The sequence below is a fragment of the Girardinichthys multiradiatus genome, chromosome 2 (genome assembly GCF_021462225.1).
Source record: "Girardinichthys multiradiatus isolate DD_20200921_A chromosome 2, DD_fGirMul_XY1, whole genome shotgun sequence".
In the NCBI taxonomy this organism is placed as follows: Eukaryota; Metazoa; Chordata; class Actinopteri; order Cyprinodontiformes; family Goodeidae; genus Girardinichthys; species Girardinichthys multiradiatus.
The window spans coordinates 35,818,188-35,831,826 of NC_061795.1; the positions used below are offsets into that span (position 1 = coordinate 35,818,188).

The window sequence follows — 13,639 nt, forward strand, 5'->3', positions numbered from 1 at the left end:
CTGGTGGAGGAAAACGTTTCTTGACTCGCTCCTCCAAAACACCCCAAAGTGGCTCAATAATATTTAGATCTGGTGACTGTGCAGACCATGGGAGATGTTCAACTTCACTTTCATGTTCATCAAACCAATCTTTCACCAGTCTTCCTGTGTGTATTGGTGCATTGTCATCCTGATACATGGCACCGCCTTCAGGATACAATGTTTGAACCATTGGATGCACATGGTCCTCAAGAATGGTTCGGTAGTCCTTGGCAGTGATGCTCCCATCTAGCACAAGTATTGGGCCAAGGGAATGCCATGATATGGCAGCCCAAACCATCACTGATCCACCACCATGCTTCACTCTGGGCATGCAACAGTCTGGGTGGTACGCTTCTTTGGGGCTTCTCCACAACGTAACTCTCCCAGATGTGGGGAAAACAGTAAAGATGGACTCATCAGAGAACAATACATGTTTCACATTGTCCACAGCCCAAGATTTGCGCTCCTTGCACCATTGAAACCGACGTTTGGCATTGGCATGAGTGACCAAAGGTTTGGCTATAGCAGCCCAGCCACATATATTGACCCTGTGGAGCTCCCGATGGACAGTTCTGGTGGAAACAGTAGAGTTGAGGTGCACATTTAATTCTTCCGTGATTTGGGCAACTGTGGTTTTATGTTTATGCTAGTTGAACCTTCACACTCTGCTCTTACTGATGCAATGTACAATCAATGAACACTGGCTACCAGGCTGGTCCAATTTAGCCATGAAACCTCCCACACTAAAATGACAGGTGTTTCAGTTTCATTGTCCAACCCCTGTATATAATGCCAGGCAGTGTAGTGTGCTGCCATTCAATATGAAACATACTCTTTTGGCAGGAAAGTGTGACAGAAGCAGGATGCACCTGTCCACATATGATCTTTGCAATGGGCCTGTTGCCACTCTGAAATGCTTTATAATATGTGTTTGGAACATAATAGAAATCATTTGCAGTTTTTGTAAAATTTATATTAACAATAAGAGTTTTTCTGAATATTGAGTGATTTATCTTTACCATGATTAGATAAATTAATAATAAATTTGCTTCAGATGTGGTACCTTGAGGAGGAACTACGAACAGTTCTACAATGTCTTGATTTGGGAATGAATACCTCCAGATAAATGTATGAAGTAGTGATTTGGTACATTATGTAAAACTGAAATTCTAATTAATGTGGAGATATTCTCACTTTCACCACCATCATAATCATATTGGATGTTTGGTATTTTCACAGTGTCATAGTTAAAATCTTTTATGAACAGTACTGTATAGCCATGCTGTCAAAAGTCCATATGATTGGCTCCATTTGTGTCTATTTGTTTTTAGGCCTGCTAGCCATGTGAACCTTTCATACTAATTCATACTAATATTTTCTACTTTTTATTGTTGTTTTCTACGTTATCTACATCTAATCCTGGAGATAGTAGATACAAAAAGTTATTATAAGGACATTGTAACATTTTGGCAAGCTGTATTCAAGATTATACCTTAAATCTTAACCAGAGGTTAGTCATATAGCAGTTGGAAATTCATATCTTTAATATGCAGAACCTGTATTTCAGTGCCTGAAATATAAATGGAGAATTTTAAATGCTTTATGAACATCTGTTGGCAATTTATTTTTTATTTCATGTGCAAACAATGATGGGGTTAATTCTGTTTGATTTTTCTTTTTTTGTGGATTCTACAAAAGTGTTTATAAACCTTGAATGTTCATTTTTTCATGTTACAATCACAAATGTCACTGTATTTCATTATGATTTTGTGTAATAGACCACAACAAAATAGTAATAACTGTAAATCAGAATAAAAATGATTCTTGGTTTTCAAAACATGTTACAAACAGAAAACTGAAAAGTGTGGCATTTGATTTCTGGCCTCCTTTAGGCCTTTTTGGGGGATAAATACAAATACACGACACTTCTTTCACTGTGGGGATTCTGTTTTCAGAAGCTGTGCAACGCTAGTATGGTGGTGGCAGCATCATGCTGCTGGTATGCAGTAACAATTTCTCGTTGGCAGAGAAATTGAAGGTAGTCAGGCTGATGGGCAGATGTCTGAATCCTGGAAGACATCCAGGCTGCAAACACTTGAGACTGGAATGGACGTTCAACTTCCAGCATTATGTCATGATTTGGGGTTGTTTGGTTTTGGGTTTTTTCTTTATGTTTTTCACTGTTCAAGTTTTGAATCATGTTTCTGTTTATTTTCCTGGTCATGCTTTTGTTTTGTCGTCTTGTTCATGTTTTGTCAAGTTTGGTTTTCGGATCTGGTTATGCTTTTGCTTCATGTTTTTCTAGTTTGTGTTCAAGAGTCTCTGTTTTGCTCCAGTCACGTTTAGTTCTGTTAATTACGTTTATGCGGTTCACCTGCTTCAAGTTAATCTGTCTCCTTGCTCCACCTGGTTTTCACGCCATATATTCACACCTCTTCTGTTAGTCGTCGTGGAGACATCTCTCATGCTCATGTCTAGCTCTCATGTCTATTTCTCAAACCAAGTCTTGTTTTTTTTTTTTGATCATGCCATGCCTGTCTTGCCTGCCCGTTTGTTTTGTTCCTGCCTCCTGCTGAGTGTGAGATTTTGTAATTAAACCTGTTTTTTCACTTACCATCACGCTGCCTGCTCGTCTGCATTCTGGGGTCCAGTATCAAGTAAACCGTGACACATTACAACAAACCCAAACATACAGCCAGAGCTACAGTAGACATGTTTAGATCAAAACATATTCATGACCCAGTCAATACCCGGACCTAAATTAAGAATTTGTGGCAAGATGTAAAAATCAACATCGGGCCCTGTTTTCCACATGGTCTAATTGAGCTTAAGCCATTTTGCAAAAATTTCAGTGCAAATTTGTTCTATATAACTCAATGGGGCTGAATACAAATGCATGCCACAAAAGTTATGTTTCAGTTTTCTTCTTACAATTATGCAATTTTGTTGATCTATCAGATACAGTTCTATTTTAATACATGAAAGTTTGTGGTTGTAACATGAAAAAATAAATTAAAAAAACTATACACAAGATTGAGACTACAGACTCCTTGACAGATAGCAACCTAATACACTTAAACTTTAGTTTAAACTTTCAAATGCATTAAGATGGAACACTGAATGCAACAAAGATGAACAGAGATATGTTCAGGTTCATTTAATTTCATTCAGCTTCCAGGGGCCACCTCTGAAACCTAAATAATACCTTGGCCACCCCTGCAGCTCTGCCCCTGCGTGCCTGATCTGACATAAAGTTTAAGTAGAGACATTGAAAATATTGATTTAATTTCAAATCACTGTGTTGTTGACTCCAACAATAATACATAAAATGCATTTTTTCTATGTGTCTATAGAAATATTTAGTTCATATAGTTAACTTATTCCTTAATTTAAGAAATATAAAACAACATTTTAGAGTTCACGGTAAAAAAACTCCACTTCTCCTTATGTTGTTTATTTGTTTTTTTCTAGTTAATTCCCGAAGCTGCAGCTATGCAGGTGTATTTCTGGTTGAGGGAGCGAACCGTCACTCTCTGACTTTTGACATGGCCATAAAGGTCTGTGAGCAGCTAGAGAGCACCATGGCAAGTTTGGAACAAGTCCAGGAGGCCTATGAGAAACACATGGAAACCTGCAGGTAAAATTAAAGGCTAATCTTGAATAGTTACTTGAACAAATATTGTCAAAGAGTATGTTTTCATAAAAAATAACTAGATGCTAAAGGTATTTAATACAGTATAATTACAATCAACAAAAATATAAACACAACACTTTTGTTTCTGCTCCCAGTTTTCATGAGCTGAACTCAAACATTGTCTATATTCACAAAGTAATCATTTCTCTCAAATATTGTTCGCAAATCTGTCTAAATCTGTGATAGTGAGCACTTCTCCTTTGCATAGATAATCCTTTCCACCTCACAGATGTGGCATTATGAGGATGCTTTTTAGACAACATGATTATTGCACAGGTGCCTCTTTGGGGTGGGTCTGAAAGGTACAACATTTCACATTTAAGTATCTGGTGTGACCACCATTTCCCCCACGCAGTGCAAGACATCTTCGCATAGTTGACCAGGTTGTTGATTGTGGCATGTGGAATGTTGGTCCACCCCTCTTCAATGGCTGTGCGAAGTTGACGGATATTGGCAGGAACTGGAACACGCTGTCGTATACATCAATCCAGAGCATCCCGAACATGCTTAATGGATGACATCTCTGGTAAGTATGCTGGTCATGGAAGAACTGGGATGTTTTCAGCTTCCAGGAATTGTGTACAGGTCCTTGCAACATGGGGCAGTGTATTATCATGCTGCAACAAGACGTGATGGTTGTGGATGAATGCCACAACAATGGGCCTCAGGATCTCGTTACGGTATCTCTGTGCATTCAAAATGCCATCAATAAAATGCACCTGTGTTCGACGTCCATGAAATACTCCTGCCCATACAATAACCCCGCCGTCACCATGGGCCACTCGATCCACAACATTGACATCAGCAAAACGTTCACCCAGACGATGCCACACACACCATCTGCCATCTGCCCTGAACAGTAAAAGCTGGGATTCATCCATGAAATGCACATCTCTCCACTGTGCCAGACGCCATTGAATATGACCATTTGGCCTCTCAAGCTGGTTACGACGACAAACTACAGTCAGGTTGAGACCCCGATGAGGATGACGAGCATGCAGATGAGCTTCCCTGAGACGGTTTCTGACAGTTTGTGCAGAAATTCTTTGGTTGTACAAATTGATTGTTTCAGCAGCTGTCTGGGTGGCTGGTCTCAGACGATCTTGGAGGTGAACATGTTGGATGTGGATGTCCTGGGCGGGTGTGGTTACACGTGGTCTGCAATTGTGAGGCCAGTTGGATGTACTGCCAAATTCTCTGAAACAGCTCTGGTCAACATCCCTGCAGTCAGTATGCCAATTGCATGTTCTCTCAAAACTTGCGACATCGGTGGCATTGTGCCGTGTAATAAAACAGTACATTTCAGAGTGGTCTTTTATTGTTGCCAATCTAAGGCACACCTGTGCAATAATCATGCTCTCCAATCAGCATCTTGATATGCCATACCTGTGAGGTAGGATGGATTATCTATGCAAAGGAGATGTGCTCACTATCACAGATTTAGACAAATTTGTGAACAATATTTTAGATAAATAATTATTTTGTGTATTTAGACAATGTTTTAGATCTTTGAGTTCAGCTCATGAAAACTGGGAGCAAAAACAAAAGTGTTGTGTTTATATTTTTGTTCAGTGTAATTTTAAATTAGACTCAATGTAAACAGAAAATAGCTTGATACCAAGTTTATTTTATATGTTTATAAAGCTTTGAGGATCTTTGAGGTCTGAATCAACAAGCATTTATTTTTTTGTCAATTTAGGTATGGTTGGGTCAGCAACAGTAGCACTGTCATTCTCAGACACTCCGAGCATGAAAACTGTGCAAAGAACAAGACTGGGTTTATTGTTCTCTCACCTGATGGAGATAATTTTGATGCCTACTGCTATGATGAAAATGGTAAATTTGTAAATGAGGAACTATTATGGTAGTTTGGTTTATTTAGATGTTTTTATTTGGTTTTTCAATTAAAACTTATGTTATGGTTCTTTATTGCCAGTTGACCTTGAGAAAAACTGCAGTAAAGCTTTCCAGGTTGCCATTTTCTCAGATCCACCAGGTCAGTACAATACACCCTCACATTTATATGAATTTAATGGAGTAGAAATAACACAGGAGTTCAAAACACATAATGTTTGTTTCTGAAAGGTTTCATGGTTAGGATTAGTTGTAGGACTGAGGCATATAAGAGTAACGTGGCTCCATTGAAACATCTACCAAATTATCTAACCTCTGTTGTCTGCTCTCTAAGAGGGATTAACCCAAATGTTTATACTACTAACATGCATGACTACTGAAAGTAGTATTTTCAGAAGATACCAGGCTGTACAATGTGTTCCAAAAAAATAAAACTCTCATCTGTGACAACTTGTGTGTTTATGTCCATATTGAATGCAAAGCAGCCAAAACAGAATAATAGTCATTTTATGTTTCAGAGAGAATTCCTATGCAAGCTGAACCATAACATTTTTCTCTGATCATGCTTTAGCAAATAATTTACCCCTGATATTCATACAACTGTGTAATAATAATTTTAATAACTGAATTGACACACTGTCATTAGCTTAGATACTGCCCAAAATGAAATTTCTGAGAAAACGTGTTTTAAACAAAAACTGCTTATACTCAAAACAGCTCTGACATCACAGCCTCTGACCCCAAGCAGAACAGAACCAGAAGCAACCCCCACATCCCAGTCTGAGGAAGAATCACTGCAGGAGTTTGTTGCTACACCTACAACTACTCTCATAGATCTGAGTAAAGACAAAATCACCACGGTTGCTGGTGAAGGAAACCCCTTTGGAGGAAGCAACAACAGTGTATCTTTCACTGTTACTTCAATATTCTTCTACCCAAATGATGGATCTGGTATGGACCAGGCTGTCCCAGAGGAGAAAAAAGAACCTCCAGTGACCCATGTTGGAACAACAACATCGAGTGAAAAGGAACCAATCGAGAAAGCAGAGCCTACTGGTAAAACATAAAATCAAAGTTTAGGATAAACTGTAACATTATGTACAGGTACATCTCAGTAAATTAGAATATGAGGCCCGTTGATCAGATTAAAAGTACCTTTTGAAAATAACTTTGAAGTAGGTTTTAAATACATTTTTCATCAAGCTAACATTTCCGAATTAAAGATGTGTTGTTTAAACTGATCTTATGTAATATTTTAATCTTGTCAGACAATAAATGTTGTGTTTATATATGTGTGTTTGTGTGTGTGTGTGTGTGTATAGGATACTGTATGTTCACTGTTTATATCGTGAAATCTGATGCAACAAGTGTTTTGTGAGGATTTAAGTAACTAGTTACTTTTCGAACAAAGGGCGCCCCCTTGTGTTAGCTAAAACATATTTAGAGGTGAAGTAAATTCGAAATCACATATCTGATGAAAACAGACAAATTGATGTCCTACAACTAAAAAGCAAGAGAAGCATCTTTCTTTGAAGCTGAATTAAATTTGTGTTAGAGAGCTGGCAGCTTAACAGACATGTTACTTTCCCTTATTTTTGTTTAATATGTTTTTTATAATAATGTGCAGTTGCCAAACTGAATGACAAAGGAAGAAAAATATCGGATCCTGCTCATGCTGAGAATGACAAAGAAAAGAGCAGCAGCTCATTAGGTAAGTGACCTAACATATACCACAAACACCCTGAGATACCTTACAAGATGACAGCAAACAAGCAGTATCCCTGCAATGATATTTATTTTTACTTGAATTATTTTTAACACTGTCTTCATGTTTATTTTTTATAAAATGTTTTCTCCTTCTAGACTGGCTGGTTGTTATTGGTGTTATTGTAGCAGTTGGTGCAATTCTCCTTGTGTGTGCAACCATTGCCAGAAGAAAAGGGTAAGAGTTTCACTAAATCTAATTAATTATGGACTTTTGTTGAAATGAAGATGCAACCTACACCTTCAATTTTTTTCAGAGAAGGATGTGGGGTGTATGTTTATATTCATTGACACAGGGTTGAAATAGTACATAATAGCTCAAATTTATACACACACCCCCACTAATATTTGCTGAAATGTGCCTTAGCAATTTGTACCTTGACCACATGCTTGTCTCTAGCCTTGGCCCCGGTGGATGTGCCTGTGCTTCCCTCCTTTGTTGGAACTTGGTGAACAGGGGTGCCTATTGGGTATAGCCAGGGAACTGGCTCCCTGGGAGAGCCTTTTGCCCCCCAGTCCATCCCTTCCATCCCCGGACAACTCCCTCTGCCTACTCCATCACACTACGACTCATGTAGGGCATTGGAGTGCCTCGAAGGTTTTCCATCTCTGTGGTCCCATGGTAGCCTGAGCCCCAATTTTAATGAAGGGGACCACCTCCTTGGTCCGGGGGCTGGTTGCCCCTGTGGAGTAGCGGTACCTGGAACTGGAAGTACAGTGTATGTATAGGGAGTGTGAGTGAGTGTACAATGTCCATTGTTGTGTGTCTTTAAGTGGGATGTGTGGGTGTGAGTGTTTTGTGTACGCATGAGGGTGGGAATGTGTGATTGTGACTGTGTGTGGCGATTTTTGTATCAGGTTGAGTCTTGGGCTGCTCCCTCTCCTGGATCAGCTTAGGCCCTCTTCAAATTCCTCCCTGCCACACTCCCTGCCGGTGACTGGTGTCTCTACCTGCTTGTGTATAAGTGGTTTTTGGTGTCCGGGGCAGGGTGCTTTGGTGTGTGCCGGCTCACTCCCGTCGGCTGCTTGCCGGGGCCTGGGCCCCTTGGCTCTGTCGGGCCTTTGCATAGGGGGTGATGTGTCCCCCGGGGTGTCAGGTATTTGGGTCCATGGCTGGATCTGCTCCGGCGTAGACTGCTGTCAGCGGGGCCTGTGGGCTCGTCGCTGCAGCTCCTTGGGGCTTCTGCGCTGTGGCTGTTGGGTGGCTCCCTTGGGGCTCTCCTCTGCTCTTCTCTGGGGGGGTTGCGGTTGTCCCGACAATGGTCTTCCCATGGTTCCCATTCTCAAGGGGGCCTTTGGATGTCTGTGGCTCAGATCTCCTCCGTGTCTGTCTCGGGTCCAGGGGGGCAGTTCTGTGGCTCCTCACACTCACTATTGCATATTTTTATGGTGAAACCTTATATGCACAAGCACTCTCACCGATTAGATTCAGGTGTTAACAGATACACAGATGTTCTATGTTGGGCCGCAGTTACCACCAAATACATCATGCATTCTTTAGTAAGTACCATGTACTTTTCGGTAATATTGCTTTTATTATATTTGTTTCTGCAGGTAGAAGATAACACCCAAAAGCAGTCTTTTAAGGTGTTATGTTGCATTCTCTTAACCCTTCTTTCTCTCTATTCTTTTCACCTTCTCTCCCTTTTTCCTTTTAGCCCGACCTCTCTCTCTTTCTTGCTTCTTTTTTTTTTCCTTTTCATTTCCTTCTCTGTTGAGACTGAAATAATCCCACAGCTTTTTCTAATTAAGTTTTATATATATATATATATATATATATATATATATATATAAGGCAACAAAACTATGAATGAAGACACATGGAATTATATAGTAAACAAAATATGTGAAATAATTCTAAGTATTTTTATATTTTAGATTCTCCAAAATAGTTAACCTTTGCTTTGATTACTGTTTTTCTCTCTCGGCATTCTGTCCATGAGCTTTAGAAGGTGGTCACCTGAAAGGGTTTTCCAAAAAGTCTTGAAAGAACTTCCCAGTGGTTTATTGAGAGATGACCAAATGTTAATATTTGAGTCATCACAGCAAAGGGCGGCCACTTTAAGGAATCTAAAATATAAAACATATTTAAAGTTCTTTTACAATTTCTCGTGTGCTACATAATTCCATTTGCGTTCTTTCACAGTTTTGATGCCTTCAGCGAGAATCTATGTACAATGTAACTAGTTATTAACATAAAAAAACCCTTAAATGAGAAAGTTTTTCTAAGACTTTTGACCGGTAGTGTATGTGAATTGCACCGCTCAACGTGGCAGCAGGTTGGAGTAGCTCTGTTACTTTTGATTCTGATTTATTCTATTTTGGGAACTCTTCCTCTTGTGGTGAATACAGTTGATTTTCTTTTTGGACAACTGTCCTCTCCGGCGTCAGATGCTGTGCAGCTTGGAGGATTTTTCCTAATACTTTCTATTTTTGGACATTTGTTATGATGCATTGCCATGGCAACAGGGTTGTGTCTTACAACCGGGAGCAGTTGATTAATATCTCAAAAGCTCAAATAATACTTCAACTACAACCCCAAATCCCTGATGAGTTGAAAAGGAGATGCTGTGGATGCAGAGCAGGAGCTAAGAGAAGAGAGAGAAGGAGGAAGTTCAAACCATCTCTTCCATCGATTATGATGGGCAATGTGAGATCGTTGGGAAACAAGTTGGATGAACTCCAAGCCCTACAAAGGACCCAGCCAGAGTACCGGGCATGCAGTATTATGTGTTTTACTGAGACATGGCTGCAGGATCATATCCCCGACTCCAGCGTCTCTCTGCCGGGCTTTTTAACCATACGAGCAGACAGAGATTTAAAGAGGAGTGGCAAATGTAAAGGAGGTTGACTGGCAGTATTTGTGAACAACAGATGGTGTAATCCAGGACATGTAACTGTGAAGTGTCGTCTCTGCAGTCTAGATATTGAACTGTTGGCAGTAAGTTTTCGTCCATATTATTTACCCAGAGAGTTCACCAGTGTTATTTTGGCAACAGTTTACGTTCCACCTTCCGCTGTTGCTGACACTGTCTGTGATGCCATCAGCTCAGTTGTTGCTAAACTACAGACACAAAACCCCAATGCTTTTGTGGCAATTTCTGATGATTTTAACCATGCTTCACTCTCTGCTACACTTCCAACATTTCAACAGTTTGTCAGCTGCTCTACCAGAGAAAACAAAACATTGGATTTGTTTTATGCAAATGTCAAGGACTCATACATCTCTACAGCAAGACCTCTTCTAGGCAAATCAGATCACAATCTTGTTTTTCTCTGCTCGAAATATAAGCCCCTTGTTCAGAGGCAACCTGTAATAAAGAGGACTGTGAGAAATTGGTCACAGGAAGCTGAAGAAGCTCTGCAAGGTTGCTTTGAGGCTACAGACTGGGACGCACTGTGCCAGCCACATGGAGAGGACATCAATGCCATGACTGAGTGTGTAACCGACTATATAAACTTCTCTGTGGATAACATCATCCCCACCAGAACCGTGAGATGCTTCCCCAATAACAAACCTTGGATCACCAGTGACCTGAAGGACCAGCTTAACAAGAAAAAATAATCTTCAGAGAGGGAGACAGAGAATTATTGAGGAGTTTACAGAAGCTACTTAAAGTCAAGATAAGAGACAGCAAGGAGGTGTACAAGAAGAAGCTGGAGAGCAAGCTCCAGCAAAACAATATCAGAGATGTGTGGTCAAGGATGAAGAAGATCACAGGCTTCAAGCAGAAAGAAGATCAGACCGATGGAGGTCTGGACAGAGCCAATGAACTGAACACATTCTTCAATAGGTTCAGTTCAGAAACAAGCTCAGCATCCTCCTCTCCTGCTCACAGCCAAACAGACACCCCACCCTCCTTTGACCCACAGGACCCACAGCTGTCCAGTAACACCTCAAATTTTTTATCTTCCACCTCCGCCCTAGACCCTTCTGCTTCTACATGTTTGCCTTCAACCATATCAGAAGATGCTGATGCTTCCTTTGCTTCCCCCTTCCACCTGTGTGTCTCAAGAAGTCAAGTCAAGAAGATGCAACTGGAGAGACTGAATTGGAATAAGGCTGCAGGTCCAGATCATGTCAGCCCTAGAGTCCTGAAGGCCTGTGCAGAGCAGCTCTGTGGGATTCTGCAGCACCTCTTCAACCTTAGCCTGGCCCAGAAAAAGGTGTTGTGGAAGACCTCCTGTCTTGTTCCAGTACCAAAGAAAATTCACCCATCAGTCCTCACTGACTATAGACCTGTTGCCCTGACATCCCACATCATGAAGGTCCTAGAGAGACTCCTGTTGGCCCACCTGAGTAAGCAAACAGCAAACCATCAGGACCCCCTTCAGTTTGCTTATGGCTGTGGAGTTGGAGTTGAAGATGCCATCATACACCTGCTTCAACAAACCCACTATCATCTGGACAAAGCCAGCAGCACTGTGAGGATCATGTTCTTTGATTTCTCCAGTGCATTTAATACAATCCAACCTGATTTGCTTTATCAGAAACTCCAGAAGACTCAGGTGGAGGCCTCAACAATCTCCTGAATCAAAGACTACCTGACAAACAGACCACAGTTTGTGAGACTGAAGGGTTATGAGTCTAACCAGGTAGTCAGCAGCACAGGAGCACCAAAGGGGACTGTACTCTCACCATTCCTCTTCACTCTGTACACCTCAGACTTCCAGTACAAGACAGACTCCTGTCATCTGCAGAAATACTCGGATGATTCTGCAGTTGTGGGGTGGATCAGAGATGGACAAGAAGCTGAGTACAGGAAGGTGGTGGACCGCTTGGTGGCATGGTGTGGAAACAATCATCTCATCTTGAACGTGACTAAAACAAAGGAGATGATTGTAGATTTTAAGAGAAACAGGAATAAGTCAAAAACTATTTCTATCATGGGAGAAGAAGTGGAGGTGGTGGAGGAGTATAAATACCTCAGTGTTCACCTGGACAACAGACTAGAGTGGAGATGCAACTGTGAAGCCATCTACAAGAAAGGACAGAGCAGACTGTACTTCTTGAGGAAGCTTAGGTCCTTTGGTGTTTGCAGCAAGATGCTGCATATCTTCTAAAAGTCTGTTGTGGAAAGTGTAATCTCTTCTACCATCATCTGCTAGGGAAGCAGCATCAGAACCAGGGACTTAAAAAAGCTCAACAAGCTGATGAAGAAGGCTGGCTCTGTTCTGGGGACTCCTCTGGAACCTCTGGAGATCATTGTGGAAAGACAGATTCTTCATAAAATGAAGAACATTATGGAGAACCCTGAGCATCCTCTTCATGAGACTGTCCTACAACAACAGAGTGTCTTCAGTCAGAGGCTTCTTCAGATCTGCTGTAAGACGGAGCGCTACAGGAGATCCTTCCTTCCCACAGCCATCAGCATCTACAACGGCTCTTTGAAGAAACCTTCATAATGAACTACAACAAAATTTAATTTCCCTTTGGGATTAATAAAGTATTTTTGAATTTGAATTGAATTGAATTGAATTAAGCAGAGCTTTATTGCGTTAGCCGTAATGCTTCACTTGTGAAAGTCAATTTGTTTTGCTTATTCTTGGCACTCAGGCAACAATTCTAAACGTTACTCTGCCAGACAGGACACATAAAAAAAAGAAGGATGTGGCGTGCATGTTTAAATTCATTGACACATGGTTAGTATAGTAAATCATAGCTCAAATTTATACATACACCCTCACTAATAACTGATGAAATGTGGCTTAGCAAGTCGTACCTTGACCACATGCTTTTTGTGGCCATCATCGAGCTTCTGAAATACATCTGGCTGGATTTTTGACCACTTGTCTTATTAGAAATTGTGGATTTATAAAATTTTTTGTTGGTTTCCTGGCAAGAACCTGGCTTCTAAACACAGCCTACTAGTTTTAGAGTTGAGGACAGGGCTAGTCCAGAAGCTTAATGCTAACCTGCACCATCCTTTCCAAAACCAGTTCCTGTTGGAACAACCAGCACCCAAACGTGATTCAAACATCTAGCTGCTGATTTCAGGCAAAGTTAAAGGCTTTGGAGGTAGACCTAGTTAGACATTATTCCACGCAACTTATGCAATGTACCAATACAACTGGCAGCGACACAAATGCTCAGTCTGATGCTGCCATTGCGCTTCATGGTTGGTACAGGGTTCTCAGGTTTGAAAGATGTACTTTGACTTTAAATATAGTTCTCACTATAATGACCAAATAGTTCAGTCTTTGTCTAATGTAATTAGATCTTTTCTCTAGCAAACATTTGGCTTGTCCCTGCAGGTATATGCTTGCTTGTACGGATCTTCAGTTGAACTTGAAGGTCTACTTTTT

General features: G+C 40.7%; 1 protein-coding gene across 1 annotated transcript in view; it reads left to right on the forward strand.

The window, feature by feature from the left end:
* Positions 1-13,639, forward strand: part of cd44b (CD44 molecule (Indian blood group) b) — a 29,946-nt gene that overhangs the window by 14,181 nt on the left and 2,126 nt on the right. Inside the window, exons 2-7 of the mRNA XM_047353767.1 lie at positions 3,493-3,658; positions 5,415-5,551; positions 5,652-5,711; positions 6,287-6,625; positions 7,197-7,280; positions 7,433-7,511. Coding sequence (XP_047209723.1) covers positions 3,493-3,658; positions 5,415-5,551; positions 5,652-5,711; positions 6,287-6,625; positions 7,197-7,280; positions 7,433-7,511 — 865 coding nt within the window. The remainder of the gene's footprint in view (positions 1-3,492; positions 3,659-5,414; positions 5,552-5,651; positions 5,712-6,286; positions 6,626-7,196; positions 7,281-7,432; positions 7,512-13,639) is intronic.